We start from the raw sequence: 15840 nt of genomic DNA on the forward strand, positions 1-15840 counted from the left end.
CCATGGGTTTTCACTTCGCTTTTTCGGGTATTGGTTTAGCCTGGTCTCCGCTTGATGTTTGTCCCTTCGAAAGATCGGTCTTCTTTCTTTGCCTACTGAACTTGAGCTGGAATGGGAGCATGGGTACGTTATTTGGCTGGAATCTCGCTTGAGGGTTGGCGGGATGGAGTTATTCTGCTTTTTCACTTTTTCGGGCGTGTCGATTCCACTTTGCGTTGAACTAGTCAGAATTAGATATCCCAATGAACATGAACTCAGATTGCCACCTATCCTTGAAAAGTAAACTTGTCTTACAGCTGGAAAGTCAGGCATACAGGCATCTCTGCTGACCTGCGTAAAGATTCAATACTCTGCCGTCGACCTGATGGTATATGACTACGGGGTACAGGTTGAATTGCAGAGCTCTCAAGGCTCAAGATCAATCATTGCTGGAGAAGTCATAAAACATCGAATAGTACAACATAGTCCTGCTACAAGTACCACCGTAATCATCAACTGGCATGACAAGGAGAAGCGAAAAAGTACAAAGAAGGAACGGCTGACAAGATCAATGACAAAATGTGCAAGGAATGGCTTATTGAAACCAAGACAGACTCTCCATGGGGCGTTCCTAGGTATGAATTAAAGGGATATATCCTCGACATTGCGCTGTTACAAGAAAGGCAGAGTGACTTTGTTCCGTCCAGATAAGTGAACTGAGGCAAGGAGTGGGTATCTAGTTTGTAGGTGTGTGAGGGAAGAACGATGTGCACAGTATGCAAGTGGTTTGTTTCATTTATCGGATGATGTCCAGTTCATCGTCATCGTCATCGTCATCATTAGGTTTTGTCATGGCATTAGAGCTGCCGCCTAGGCTGTCCCGTCCGGCTTCCTTGATACCGTTGGACGTTATGAATCGCGTCTTCTTCACGCTGCCATTGTGCTGTTTGTCGCCGTCGTAGGCGCGCTTCAGTGGGCTGAGTTTTACGGCGTTTGCTCTCCTGAAGCCCGTTAGGCCGAGGCTGCTCGCAGAAACAGGGGTGGAGGCCTCGAAGCTTGATTTCTCTTGTGAAGACGAGGCGCCGCTTTCGGGATGAGAGGATGTTGCGGGCTTGGTTGCTCTTGCGCGGAGGTACTCGGCGCCCACGTTGCCAGCTCGAGAGGTGACTAGCTTCTGAGTGATCTCTCGTTCGCGCTGCTGCTGCACAAGGCGTCTCCGGAAGCGTTCTTCCTTGCTTTGCGCCCCACGGCCCATCATGCCTGCTGCGATGAACGGATCTTCGTCGTCGGCGTCGATGAGACTGGCGGCAGACTGGCCGGGTGCTCTGTGGCGGGAATGTTGAGCGCCGCCGCCTTGAGATTTGGGAGCAGGCGCAATGTAGTACAAGGACTGAGACCCAAGGTCGTATTGGGGACCATTTGACTTCAGACCGTTCGGGGTTCCTGGTTTCTTCCCACCCGCGAAAGCCCCAGTCCGTGGGCCTGAACGGCCCCCAGGACCAAACATGCCTGTGCCACTGTTGACTCCCATCCGTTGTGATTGCGCCCGACGGACCTGGAGATCGAGGTGAAAATCGCAGAACTCGGTCTTTCGGCCATCCACCCATGATTGGCAAGTCTTGCCGTCCTTCCTGACAGCTTTACAGAAGCCTATATCCTGGGCATATCCAACCTCGAGAATCTTATCATCCGATGAGGAAATGGAGAGGCTGAACCTGTTGGTGTCTATCTTATTTTTGGGCGGTGGCATGATGGTAGGATTCAGGATGGCAACAAGGATGCCTTCGGATAACCTGTAATATCGAGGAAATGCAGTGTCGAACAGGAACAAGTCAATTGTCCACTTGAGATCTGTGAGCGTGATAGCCATATACCTGTTGCTGTTGTTCAGTCCATCATCAAACGGATCAACTTCTTTTGCAGAGACATTTTTGGTATCCTTGATTTGCTTTGGCTCCGACTTTGAGGCAACTATGCCGAACACAACGTAGTCTCCGTCAATCTCTTCGGGAAGCTCAAAGTCTGGCGCTCTCACTGTCCTCAGAAGGTCTGGAATGCGAAGAACCTTCTTGTCGGAGAGGGTTCTAGCTAAAAAGGAGTGTGGTAGTATTCGATTCGACAGGTGAAGCGACGAGTACGGCTCAAACTTGGACGAATCTGGTGTCTTTGTTGTTACCTCGTCTCGAGCTTCGTTGTCAAGGTCGGAGAAAGAATCTCCACGAGACTGAGAGGATGCCGGTCCAGTTTCGGATTGATTGGGTAGCCTACGGGAAAATGGTCGTGACCCCTCAGAGCCTGCGTCTTTGCGCACACTGGGTGCAGTCTGGCTTCGTTTGATGGAAGGCTTGAGATTCTGAAACGATCGCACGACATCGTCTCTGCTGAAAGTCTCGACGGGACGGCTTCTCGTCGGGGACCTGGGAGGAGCGTTTGTTCTCGCCTCAGCCGCTGCTGTCCTAAATGTCTCCATCTCCGTCTTGTCGAACTGGAACGCGGAGCTTCGGTTGACCTGAAGCCTCAGTTCTCGTTCCCTGCGAGACTTTTCAGCTGTTCGGCTTTCAGCAATCCGCTCACTAAACGTCTTGCCCCGTTTCCCACCCTCCTCGGCAGCCAGCATCTGCGCGTGAGATGCGAAGATATCGCCGGAGTGAGACATGACAGCTTCACGAGTCCCATGCATACTTGTTGGTCGTGCCCCCAACCGGGATCTTGGCGGACGTTTGAGACTAACATCGCTACCTTTGAGGCCCTTGTCGATGCCAAGAAGATATCTCCGCGGGGACGCAGGTTCAACTGGAGGAGCCGCTCGTCTGACAGGCGACAAAGGGACTTGAACATCATCCGGCTCGTGTCTGCCAATCGTTTGGATGGGGCTCCTAAGTCTCGATACCTGCTCTTGTGACCGCGACGGGAAGCTAACTGCCGATGCTGGTCTGGACTGCGTATCGTTCGAATCCAACGTGTTTGAGCGTGCGCGAGTTTTTTGAAGCTGCTTCAACTTCAGCTTTGCTTCAATGGCAGCAAGCTTGAGTCGTAGCGTCTCTTCATCTTCGTCTTCGTCTTCGTCTTCGTCGTCCAGGTCATCAATAGCGGCGTTCAGTTTTTGATTGGCTAGTAGATTCGGAGTAGTCCTCGAGTATTTCAAAGGCGACCCCATATTCTCATGGCGGCGTCGCATATCTTGATATTTCCTCCGACCATCGGGAGAGCCGAGAAGTGCCTCCCTAGGAGATTTCGGCGGCCATGAGGTCTCAACCACTGAACAATTGCGGTGAATTTCGGTTAGTTTACTATTGCAAGTAGGGAAGAATCACCCGTATACAGACAGGATGTGCACTCACTGCTGGTCATGGCAACATCTATTTCCTGATTTCTCCCAGTCAAGTGATATTGAGAAAGGCTGAGTGACTGTGTCACCGTCTGTTTCTTACGCTCCTTGGCTGACCCTGGCCATGGTTTATTGGGATGCGGGGATGAAATCAGAGCACCGAGGTCAATCACGAATGGAGAGCCCAGGTGCGAGTAAACCAGGAAACTGAAGAATCCAGTGGGCAACAATAACAATACTACCCCGTGTTTCAAAGTTGAAAACAACCCCTTTCTTTATTCTGATGATCCCCTGTCATCAGCAAGGCGCAAGACGAGAAATTGAATCTTCCGCTGCTGCAAGTGTGAGTGGTTGTGTGCAGCAACAGCGCTGATTGGCCGAGGAAGTCCTGCGCGTGTCGCGTCCGCAGAATGGAAATTAAACCGACCTGAAGCTCTGACGCGTTGAGAGCAAAATCCCTAGGAGCTACCGTTAAGCACAAGCTTGTACACGACCATTGTTAACCACCTGTCTATTGTCGTGCGATGTGAGATAGTTATATCGGATAATATACATACTTCGTCTCCGAGCAATACCGCCAAAATGCGGACGCGATCAACTGCTCCATCTGAGCAGCCCGACACCGAACAAAAGAATCTCAAGGTGCCAACTACAGTGCAGACTCCCTGCAAGTCATTCGTTCTCCCTTCAGCTGCAAGTGACGATGCCAGATTCATAACGTTGCCCAATCCGCGAACTGGAGAGCCCAATCGCTACTTCTTCTGCCCGAAACTTGGCGTATACGAGTTTACCGTCGTAGGGTCTACGCCGCAGTTTCCACGGAGTATACTCTTCACTCCCAAACCAAACACGAAAACTTCCAATGGCGAGGGTGACCCCTCCCAAGCCAAGGGGACTATCTCCAGAGTCGCCGAACTGTATGTTGCAACGCCAGTTGATGTCATGTTCTTCATGATACCTCTGCTGGCCCCAGCCACATCGACGCATACCAAGAAGCTTTTCCAGCCGCTCGACGATATCATTGATTCGCAGGACGATTTGCCCAGTCATCTACAGCACATACTCTACAATGAAGATTTCCGCAGTGTCTTGCAATCGCGAGTCGAGGCGGTATGTGACTCGGTCGAGGCAGGGGATGAGAAAATGTTCCGCTTCGACGAGGTCAAGCTCCTCAAGGAACTGATCGCTAAGGCGGAGCGCCTAGTGGCCCAGGGCCTTCCAGCGAGCTTGGAGGAGCGATTTGTGCGTCAAGCATTGGTCACACCCTTGATGTCCGTCAAGCGAGAGGAGACCATCATCGGAGGCACGTCGTCATTGGAAGATGACGGCGAGGGAGAGTCCCAGGACAAACAGGAAACACAATCCACAACGACTGCCTCTGTCTCAACACCCTCAGGTGTCTCAACGCCTGGCACCGAACTTTCCGCCGAATCAAATCTGGGATCCGCCACCAGGGACAATATGGCTCATCTGCTGAGAATCTCCACCGTCCTCTCCTTCATCAAGGAATCATACATCTCCCCACAACTTTGCGCTAGATTAGATGAACTACTTGCCACACCCGAAACACCCGTGGATTTCAAACCACTTCAAGACCATCTTCAGCATATAGCAGAGCTGCGGGCGCAAGCGCTCGCGACTCAATCGCTTGGGGATTTCAGCCGCAAGCGCGGTGCCGACGACGACGAAGCTACAGAGTCTCGCGCCGAGAAAAAGCGCCGCAAAGAAGAGGAAGAGAAGAAGAAGAAGGCCGGAGAATCCCGCGGTGTGAGAGACCTGAAGAAGGTCAATACTACAGGAATGAAGAAGATGAGTGATTTCTTTACCAAGTCAGCGCCCAAGAAGAAATCCTGAGATTTCTCGCTTTATCCCGACGATTGATCAGCCGCTTCATCCGCGACAATCGTGCCCAACATTCGACGTGACGGATGGTGGAGCCTCAGTTATCAGGAAAGCCAGAAGAAAGCAATTCCTTGGTACAGACTTCGAAACCCAAACAATGGGCCAGACCAAGCATGGGTCCTATATTCGAGTCCCAAGCCAAGCTTTGAGGCCTAATAAGCGCCATGACTCAAGCACGATTCCTCCTCCTGCTTGCAGTCCACACGCTTCTATTGATGGAGTGACAATACTGCTACTAAAGCCAGATCCACCCATGCAACATACCGACCGCTCGCTGTCCGATCGATTGGCCTCTGTACTGAATTGTAATATAGAAGAGATGATGCTCAAACAGTGCCTAGCTTCAATAGAATCATAGGCACTTATGTATTACATACTCCTGGACCTGGATTTAAGAAGGGCAATCCTATCGCCCTAGAGATCAATGTGAACAGTACAGAATCGCTCAATGCTTTATTTTCTTTCTCATGATATACATCTCCTAAATTTTGACATCGGCAATGGCGGCTCCCGTAATCCTGGTGGGAAGCAGTCAGTGAGTCAACGTCCTCGCTTGGAACCGTAAAGACATCATCCAGACAAGGGTACACATACATGAAGGATCCGTTAGAAGGCTTGCTGATAACCATGGCCTGTGCCAGCTTCTCCTCGCTGATATCGGGGAACTTCTTTAGATAATACTCTTCCTTCAAGGCCTTGGTGACGGCCTCGACCTTGGACTGCGGCAGCATGTGGACCGTGCAACCTCCCCAACCAGCACCCGTAAGGCGACTTCCCCAGGTCCCGGCGCGGCGGGCGATGGCGCAGATCTCATCGACTTCCGGGGCGCTGCAGTCGTAGTCCGTTCGGCAGGACTCCTGGGACTCGTTCAGCAGCTGGCCCAGGTAGTGGATGCGCCTGTCGTCCAGGGTGTGGGCCTTGGCCAGGCAGGCCTTGAAGTCAAGCACGCGCCGGGCTTCCTTGAAGCAGTGCAGGGCACGCTGGCGGAGTAGGAAGCGCTCCGCCTGGACCGGGAATGCGGAAAGGAACTTGGCCTCGAGCTCGGGGACTGTGATGCCGAGCAGCTTGGCGATCTCTTCCCGGGTGTATCCCTGCTCCTGGGTCAGGAGCTCCATGGTGTACTGGATCACGGAGTCGATCTGGTATTCCAGTGGGTCCCCGAGGCGGCCCTCCTTGCGCATGAATTCCTCGTGGAAGTTGCGCAGACTGTATCCAAGCGAGCTGTTGTCCTTAGTCAAGGTGATGCCGTGCTGCGCGGCCAGCACCACAGCGGCGAGAGTGCATTCGGCCACGCGCAGATTGTAGTGACGGGGTGCCGTCTCGGCCTTGTTTGAGGTGACGAAGCTCTGGGCCATGAGGAAAGTGATTTCTTCATCCGCCTTGGGAATAGGGACATGTTGAACGGAAAAGTTAGGGTAGAACTGAGTATAAAGGAGATATCCGCGACGTGAGAAGATGGAAGCCGCTTGGTCCATTCTACAGCATGAAGCTGGTTAGCTCACAATACGATATGCGCCTGTGGGTTATTGACTTACCCTCCCGAGTAGACACCAACGGCTCTCTCTGAAACGACAGCCAGGTCGAGCAAGTCCTGCTTCGAAACATCGTGATTGTTGGCCTTCATGACGGCCAACGCACTCGCGCAGACAAAGGCTGCGCTGCTGGAGATACCACCGCCTGGAGGCACATTGCCATCCACCAAGACCTCGAAGCTCGCTGGTGTAAACGAGCCATCCGCCTTCTGCTTGCGTAGGAACTTCAACGCGCCCAAAAGACCAGCCTTGAAGTAGTTGACCCATTCATGCTTCTTGGGGTCAATCTCGATATCGGTATCCCGAGGCACAGTGAATTCGCGAGAGGGGAACTTTTCGGGTGAAACATTGGAGATTTTGACAAATGATTCTGAGCCAGTAGAAGGAATAACCTTGACGGCGATAATCACATCGACACTTACAGCTGTCGGGAGGACGTCGTATAGGTTGTAGTCGATGTGCTCTCCAATGATGTTGACACGGCCAGGGCTGCGGGCTACAAAATCTGGGCGATGGCCGTATAATTTGTTGAACTGAGTAACTAATTCATTGAACCGTAACTGGTGCTCGGGGGCAGTAGAGGTAACAGAGGCATCATCCGTAGCGTAAACCTCAGCTATGGATTCTGTTTGAGGCACGAGTTCCTGCGGGGTCGCCATGGCGGGGTATCTGAGTACAAGATCGGGGATGAGATAAGATGTCAGACGTGGTTTTGGGGGGAAAGAAGAAAGCAAGATGGAAATGAGAGGATCAAAGAAAGAAAAACAGGTGTACCTGACACATGGAAATATTGCTGAAGGGCCTGGGTGGGAAGACTACCAAACTAATCTGTCTATGTCATAGGGGGCAGAACGTGGGGAGGGGCCGAGGGGCAGGGACACCACGAAATACTCACGAGACATCGATGCCTCAATGATAATACCTTAATGCCTTGGATGTTAGCCTGCTAGGGTGGGGATGCCCGAAATGACGGGCATCAAGGCCAGCATCAGTGCCCCGGAGGTCCCGTGCCTCTCACTGGGTGAAAATTCGTGTCGCGTGGGCCCTGGACGCATCTCGGTTAAATTCAACCCGGTGATTACCCCGTTCCTACTCCATTTCGCTCACTCTACGGAATAGTTTCTCCGTCTTCACCGGCTCCCCGAGTTCTCCAGCTCCTTTTTAGACCCTAGCATAAGCTGCATAGCTTGCCTTGAGCTAGATGGTACCGACCCCACTCACCCTCCACTGTGCCTCCGTACGGGGCTTAGGGTTCCCAATAAGCAATCAATGTGTGCAGTATGTAGCTATACTGAGAAGCTCACGATCCATCCAAATAGGACTAGATTTGCTTTGCAATCTGATTCCCTATAACCATGCAGACTGAGTGTTTGCTCCCACCCTTCAATTCTTTCTTCACTTCTCAAATGGTGTTGTTCATTCACTCTTCTGCAGTTACTTACCAACACAACTGTTTACCTTTCTTTGAATGCATCCATTCTCTTCGTTGGAGGCATCCCTTCCTCTGTTTGAACTCATCCCTTCAGCTTAAAATTAATAGGGACATTCCACAGGTGTCCTTGGCGAAGGGAATGCCGGCACCTTAGGTGCTCATGTAGTTGAAATGATGATGTGCAAATCCAGCGCGGCTTTATCACCAATAAGTCAAAGACCGTGGACATAGCACTAACAAGACTAACCTCAAGCCCTAGGAGATAAGCTGATTGACAGGGCAGACCAAGCTGTCAAACGTCCAGGTGTTCCAGCTGATCACAAACGAACATCAAGCAGGTGTGGACCGGAGATACCAACAAGACAACGAGAGGGGCTCCCCAGCCCAGAGCAGCTTTAGAGGACATATTTGAAGCACTGCCCCCAGGGTACGAACTCAGACCCCTTCTCACACATAAGAAGGCTCCAGACAAATAAACTGATGTCCTGACTACTCTGGTGGCCAATGGCCCCTGCCCAGCACAGCGCGAAGGTGCTTATATCTTCAGCAATTGTCCAGCCAGACCTTCCTGACCTACCCTTCGCTTCCCCTGGCGAAATACCTGCATGGAAAGAAACGAACAGATAAAGGCTATTCAGTCAGCAATTAGCGTCATTGGAGCTACAATCAAGAGGACCGACCCATCCACCTGTTCTATATATTCGGTTCCTCAGACCTAGTGTTGAGGATCTGGTGCTGAATAATACGGTCCGCCTACTTTATGCGGTTTTCTAACCGCCACACCACTCATCCGAGCGAATCCAAATATACACTGCGACTGGACCAGACCTCATAGTGGATGAAATGCTCTTAATGCGTCTTAGAAAGGCTAAAGTATCTGGAAGAACTTCCACAGGGATTTAGACCCCGAATCACGAAGGTTTTCATGTCACTTGAAAAAAAGAACGTACTGCAAACTAGGTTCAATGGCAGACGGAGGCTCCAACAAGACGGACAGGAGAGTAATGGCTGGGGGACAAGGCCTCAGAAAGCTTGCAACAAAGACAAATGACTTGCAATACAAGGACTCACCATCTGCTTGCATATTATACAAAGATAATTTCACAGGGCGCCATACTGAGGGTACAGATGCCCCTATCATGACCTCTTCCGATCGCCCGTGGTAGAGTCAAAAAGGGTCTGTCGTCCTTGGCCATTAAGATACTAAAATGAGACAAAATTCTTCTTGCTTTATCTCTTTACTGGCCCTTGTCTCCATGCTCAGTCGCCAAACCTGCTCCGTAATCCCTGGAAATACATAGCTTCACTCGATGGTACCACCCCAGTCGCTGTCCACCGTGCCTCCATATGGGGCCTATGGTTCTCAACAGGGAATTAAAGTACTATGCCGAGAAGCCCAGAATCCAAGAGTCGGATTTGCCTTGCAACCTGACCTCCTATAACAATGCAGATAGCCTTCGAATTACTTCTTCAAGTTTCCCTCGTAAAGTGCGTAGAACTCTGGATCGACGAAATCGAAGCCATTCGTCTTCTGTCGCACGAGCCGAGAGCCAGCATCCAGTACTTCAGGCTGGATGAGCTAGAAAGGACCCTACCATTGTTGGTCGGAAGAGCAATCAATCACCAGCAAATTATCAAGGACAGCTGACATGCGGGGTTCGAAGAAGGTATTTGGTACCTACGCCGAGTGGCTCAACCTAGTCGGAAATTGATCCACTTTGGATGATGATCAGGCCACGAGGTGCTATCTTAAACTACTATAGCCTGGCCTGACATTGGATCATTGTCTCGCCATGACCCTCGAGTAACAGACAAGTATGAAATTTCACACTTTGCATCGGCGAGTTACATTGACCAATATATTCTCATGCTTGAGAAGCAGATCCAAACTTCAGTTATTGAACGGTCGAGCACCTAAGATGCTGTATCCATGGCATTCAATGGATTGAAGGACTGGTGAATATGGATATAGTACCTTCGCGGGTCCAAAAAGGCCCCCTAAGGATTTGATTCTGTGAGGAGCACCAAGCATGCATCTACCCCGCTTCTGATGCAGCTATTCTGCGCAAATCCGTCTCCAGGAGCACAATCGCGGTCATTCGCTGTCGTGGCCTTTGGAGCTTTGGAGCACGTCTTGAAAAATGGCTCTTGCCATTAGAAGCATTACAAGCTCAAGACGAACCGAGGGTCATAGACGTTGAGTCATACTCAATATCAACAGGACGACAGGCGATATATCCTGGAGCTCATGATGCCGAGTCACCAGTACACCCTTCCAAGGCGCTAATCCTACGTCTGGCCAACGACAAGCCGCACACAGAAAGACAGAAATTCGATTGTTCAATGCGGTGAAGGATTCTCATTCCTCGAGTGGTCATGGTTGGAGTGCAAGAATGTCCAAAGCTGCCTTAAGCTGGATGTACCGCGATATACTGCATCTGTCAATCCATTGGTCCGTAACTCGGCTTGTATATCAGCGGTGGGTGTACATGCTCCCAGGTGATTTTGTAGACAAGCATCAAGCTGTTGTCTGAAGAGTCAAGGTGCTTGTGCTCCGTACCTACTCCGCATCAGGCCTGGACCCGAGGATGCTGCCAATCAGGTGATGTACAAACAAGCGGATGGACGCCGAACATCGGAGTCCGCTGTCCAATAATGGCGGTAAGGTGATTGGCCTTATACCGCGCTAGGCCGCTGTCGGTTAGCTGGTCCAGATGCTCTCCCCCGAAGTCTGACTCTTCACTCCGCCTCTTTTGGGTCGTCTTTTTCCCTAACTGAATTTCTGGTCCAGCGATTCCATCTCCTCTCCTCTCTCCAAACCCTCCATTTCTCTCTTATTTTGGCCTGGCAGTCATCCGCCATCCAGATGATGCCTCTAAGACCATCAAAGAGCGCTCTGCGCTCTTTCCACTACCAGAAGTACATTGCTGCTGGTAGAAGACCGTTTACCTCTTCGTCCGTTGCCGGTACGGTTTCGCCCCACCGCTTGTCTGCTCAAAAGCGCAACCAGAGCACTGCAACAGCTGCGGCTTCGTGAGTTTTTTCTTTGGAATAGTCCTAAAGTTCTTGTCCACAGACATTGACATTTCAATGCTTTAGAAATTCAAGACCTATTCCTAGTCCCGCCTTCAACCAGGAGCCTCATCGCAATGAAGTCTCACCTCTGCAAAATCGGCAGCTACCTGAGCTGGACGACTCGTATGTCAATTCAGAAGGAGCCACATCAATTGACTGTTTAGAAAATTCCTAATTACCTTGATGAGCAGGTTTGTCGGTCTTAGTGGTGGACAGATCTTCCACGAGATGATGCTCCGACTTGGTGTTAAGCACATCTGTGAGTCATCCCTCGCTTGCCAGCTTTTCTCAAGACCCCCTTCAACGGACAGTATACTGAACTCGCGAACTAGTCGGCTACCCCGGTGGTGCCATTCTCCCCGTGTTCGATGCCATCTACAACTCTAAGCACTTTGACTTCGTCCTTCCTCGCCATGAACAGGGTGCCGGACATATGGCCGAAGGTTACGCACGTGCTTCTGGAAAACCCGGTGTTGTCCTCGTTACGTCCGGACCAGGAGCCACCAATGTTATTACACCCATGCAGGACGCTCTTTCTGACGGTACCCCAATGGTTGTTTTCTGTGGTCAGGTTCCCACTAGCTCGATCGGTACCGATTCTTTCCAGGAAGCCGATGTCATCGGTATCTCGAGAGCCTGTACCAAATGGAATGTCATGGTCAAGTCCGTCGCCGAACTCCCTCGTCGGATCCAGGAGGCTTTCGAGATTGCAACCAGCGGTCGCCCGGGACCCGTTTTGGTCGATCTTCCCAAGGACATTACTGCTGGCATCCTTCGCAAGCCCATTCCCATGAACAGCACCATTCCTTCCATCCCCAGTGCTGCTACCATGGCTGCTCGTGAGCTCAGCAAGAAGCAGCTCGAGAACAGCATTGACCGTGTCGCCCGCCTGGTCAACATTGCCCGGAAGCCTGTTCTGTATGTAGGGCAGGGTCTTCTCGCTCACCCAGATGGTCCCAAAGTGCTGAAGGAATTGGCGGACAAGGCCTGCATTCCTGTCACTACCACTCTGCAGGGTCTCGGAGGCTTTGATGAGCTTGACCCCAAGGCTCTTCACATGCTGGGAATGCACGGATCTGCCTACGCCAACATGGCTATGCAGGAAGCGGATTTGATCATTGCCGTTGGTGCCCGTTTTGACGATCGTGTGACTGGTAACCTCTCCAAGTTTGCTCCCCAAGCCAAGCTGGCTGCCTCCGAGAAACGTGGTGGAATCGTTCACTTCGAAATCATGCCCAAGAACATCAACAAGGTCGTTCAGGCCAACGAGGCGGTCGAGGGCGACTGTGCCGAGAACATCCGCCTCCTGCTTCCCCATGTCAAGCCGGTCTCTGAAAGACCAGAATGGTTTGCTCAGATCAATGACTGGAAATCCCGCTTCCCCTTCTCTCTGTACGAGAAGCAGACCCCAGAGGGCCCCATCAAGCCCCAGGCTTTGATTGAGAAACTCAGCGATCTCACCGCCCCCATCAAAGACCGCACCATCATCACTACTGGTGTCGGTCAGCATCAGATGTGGGCTGCCCAGCACTTCCGTTGGCGCCATCCCCGTACCATGATTACCTCTGGTGGTCTCGGTACCATGGGATACGGCCTTCCTGCTGCCATCGGCGCTAAGGTTGCACGCCCCGATTGCCTTGTCATTGATATCGACGGTGACGCTTCGTTCAACATGACTCTTACTGAACTTACCACGGCTGCTCAGTTCAACATCGGTGTCAAAGTCCTCCTCTTGAACAACGAAGAACAGGGCATGGTGACACAGTGGCAGAACCTGTTTTACGAGGACCGGTACTCGCACACCCACCAGAAGAACCCTGACTTTGTGCCCATGGCTCGGTCTATGGGTGTCGCTGCTGAGCGCTGCACTAAGCCTTCCGAGGTTGAGGAGAAGCTGAAGTGGCTGATCGAAAGTGATGGTCCTGCTCTGCTTGAGGTCTTCACTGACCGCAAGGTGCCCGTGCTCCCCATGGTTCCCGCTGGTAGCGCCCTGCACGAGTTCCTCGTCTATGATGAAGCCAAGGAGAAGGAGAGAAAGGCCCTGCTGAGAAGCAGAACCGCCCCCGAGTACCTTCACAAGTGATCATGCAGACGCTTTCGGCATTGCAACATTGCTTACTGATCTTTCATCTTTCTGTTGATATCCATGGCGTTTCTGGCGGGTTCTAAAACGCAACTGGGCGGAGATGTATGCTTAAAACGCAATCCAGCCTCTCACACGAAGTCTTCTTCCCGATGAAAGTGGGAAAAGATCATAAGGGGACTCAAAAGTGACACTATATTCGGTCCATTTCTCTTTACAGTCCCTTCTTTTTCATGTTCTCTTGGCATGTCAATTGTAATCTTGCGGAAAGTCTGCCCTGGTTTCTGTCGCACCTTAGCTTGTATATAATGCACATTATCATTACTCCTTTCAAAGGTTACTTAGGTTGGATATCTTCCATGTATGTCTTAGGGAAGGATGGGCAAAATGATGATTGATATCATAGACTGTCTCCGAAGATTTGAAATGAGGAATAACTCGTCTACATCTGTGAACAGACAGACAGTCCATTACTGCTCTGCTAAATCTACGAGGGGTCCGGAGTATTGGGACAACAGTCTGCGTACTTTGTGCCTCGGCACAGTCACTTATTCTCTATTTTTCTCTTTGAGGGTACCCCGACGATCCCAATCAGACGATAACAAAGACAGGTGGCTCGTTATGCTATCATATCCGCCATCAGTGAGGTGATCGCGTGCAATAAGATGCCTAGCATCACGTGACACTATTGACGTCGGGGATTCCTGAGGCCATCAAAGTCAAGCCCCTTGAAAGCCGCGGTCCGTATCCGAGGAAGCGGTAGACTGATTCCGCCCTCTGATTGACGACTGAGTGATGAATAAACTATCTCCCCTCTTCCCATCATCATCATCACCAGTCCTGTAGTTCGTTTGTGACTCAGCTTCAACCTCGATTTGCACGATGCCAGGCACATATCTCATCTTCTAGAATTACGGATTTCCATTCTTCCCTTTCGCTCGACCGTCTACTTCACCACGCTCTGTCGCAACCATGGCTTCTGTCCCCGGATATCCCGCCACTACTGGCAGAGCTCGATCATCGGACGCCACATCAGTTCGAGACGAGACTACCGCAAGCGCAGACAGAAGCAGTTTTACAAGCGACTCACCCGCAGAATCCATGGAGGACAACGAGACAGTTCTACTCAACAAACCACTTGCATCCAGCGAGGATGCGTCAGGGAACAACGACGACACTGCCGCCTCTGACACCGCCACCGCCAGCAAATCTCCTGTCCCGAGCTCCACCGCCGCTGAGTCCTTGAATGAAGAACCGCGCAAGTGCTGGATCTGTTACACCGACGAGACGGAAGATTCCCCCTTGAACTCCGAATGGCGCTCGCCTTGTCCCTGCGCCTTGACCGCTCATGAGGCTTGCCTCTTGGACTGGCTCGCTGATCTCGAAAACCCTCGATCACGCAAACGCAACGGTCACGGAGCCAAGATGGTGTGTCCGCAGTGTAAATCCGAAATTGTGGTCTCTCGTCCGCGAAGCTATATCGTTGACGTCGTTCGGATGTTCGAGCGGCTTGCTGGACGGTTGGTTCTGCCGGGTATGGTGTTTACTCTGGCGGGTACCGTTTGGGCGGGCTGCTGTGCGCACGGCGTTTATTCGATGTATTTCGTTTTTGGGACCGAGGAAGCGAGACAAATTTTGGAAGAGACAGCGGATGGCACATGGAACTCGGGTTTGAATCTAGGGTTACCACTGATTCCGCTCGTGCTCATCTTCTCACGGACTCGCTATGCCGAGGGTCTTCTACCTGCCATCCCAGTACTGTTCTTCGCGACGCATAACCCGGGCCAAGAGCTCGACCTTGACCTGTGGCCACCTACGGCTGCTATGACGTTTGCTGCGCTTCCCTATGTGAAAAGCTTCTACAGTGCAGTCTATCAAAGGTTATTCGGCAAACTGGAAAGGAAGTGGATTGCCGAAGTACAACCGCGCCAAGCAGATATCAACGAGTTTGATGATAATGCGCCACCTGAGCATCCGGAGGGAAGAAACGATGCAGAGAATGGCCAGATATTGATGGAAATTGATCTGGAGTTCCAAGTTGGAATGGGTAATGATGTACGTGAGGGTATTCTAGGTCTCCATGCCGGAGAAAACGCCCAGAACAACGGGCAAAACCAAGGTGACGGGCAAAATGGAAACAATCTGGGACTAGGACGGCGAGACGACCTCATACATGAAACAAGCAACCTTGCCGATATCGTTCTCGGAGCTCTCGCATTTCCAGCGATTTCGGCATCCATGGGAGGTCTGCTCAAGTATATTCTCCCCAAGTCGTGGACAAGCGCACCGTCAGCCTTGGAGCGCGGCCGACCTGGTCTGCTGCAGACGCGCTGGGGACGAAGTGTCATCGGAGGGTGCATGTTTGTGCTGCTGAAGGATGCATTGGTACTTTACTGCCGCTGGAAGCTTGCACAGACACACAGGAAACGAAAGGTGCTGGACTACGACCGGAAGAAGAAGAAAGTCGTGGAGCACTGAGTGGCGTTTTCGAATGGTTCAAACATTGACA

The 15840-nt window shown here is 51.6% G+C and overlaps 5 protein-coding genes across 5 annotated transcripts; 3 read left to right on the plus strand and 2 right to left on the minus strand.

Annotated features, from left to right (window-relative positions):
* Positions 1 to 775: 775 nt before the first annotated feature.
* On the minus strand, positions 776 to 3330 carry Aspvir_005505 (Mcm10/DnaG-type zinc finger protein; the record flags this gene model as incomplete). The annotated part of the gene is made up of 2 exons (XM_043268720.1): positions 776 to 3237; positions 3321 to 3330. The coding sequence occupies 2 exons, from the start codon at positions 3328 to 3330 to the stop codon at positions 776 to 778; spliced, it is 2472 nt and encodes an 823-aa protein (XP_043124655.1).
* A 559-nt stretch (positions 3331 to 3889) lies between these two features.
* Aspvir_005506 (uncharacterized protein) lies at positions 3890 to 5161 on the plus strand (the record flags this gene model as incomplete). Its single annotated transcript, XM_043268721.1, has 1 exon — positions 3890 to 5161. The coding sequence occupies one exon, from the start codon at positions 3890 to 3892 to the stop codon at positions 5159 to 5161; it is 1272 nt and encodes a 423-aa protein (XP_043124656.1).
* A 529-nt stretch (positions 5162 to 5690) lies between these two features.
* Positions 5691 to 7400, minus strand: Aspvir_005507 (galactokinase galE; the record flags this gene model as incomplete). The annotated part of the gene is made up of 3 exons (XM_043268722.1): positions 5691 to 5727; positions 5804 to 6685; positions 6745 to 7400. The coding sequence occupies 3 exons, from the start codon at positions 7398 to 7400 to the stop codon at positions 5691 to 5693; spliced, it is 1575 nt and encodes a 524-aa protein (XP_043124657.1).
* A 3639-nt stretch (positions 7401 to 11039) lies between these two features.
* Aspvir_005508 (acetolactate synthase catalytic subunit) lies at positions 11040 to 13331 on the plus strand (the record flags this gene model as incomplete). Its single annotated transcript, XM_043268723.1, has 4 exons — positions 11040 to 11206; positions 11273 to 11371; positions 11440 to 11507; positions 11581 to 13331. The coding sequence occupies 4 exons, from the start codon at positions 11040 to 11042 to the stop codon at positions 13329 to 13331; spliced, it is 2085 nt and encodes a 694-aa protein (XP_043124658.1).
* A 972-nt stretch (positions 13332 to 14303) lies between these two features.
* Aspvir_005509 (RING finger domain protein) lies at positions 14304 to 15809 on the plus strand (the record flags this gene model as incomplete). The annotated part of the gene is made up of 1 exon (XM_043268724.1): positions 14304 to 15809. The coding sequence occupies one exon, from the start codon at positions 14304 to 14306 to the stop codon at positions 15807 to 15809; it is 1506 nt and encodes a 501-aa protein (XP_043124659.1).
* Positions 15810 to 15840: the final 31 nt, after the last annotated feature.

The sequence above is a fragment of the Aspergillus viridinutans genome (assembly GCF_018404265.1).
Source record: "Aspergillus viridinutans IFM 47045 DNA, scaffold_3, whole genome shotgun sequence".
In the NCBI taxonomy this organism is placed as follows: Eukaryota; Fungi; Ascomycota; class Eurotiomycetes; order Eurotiales; family Aspergillaceae; genus Aspergillus; species Aspergillus viridinutans.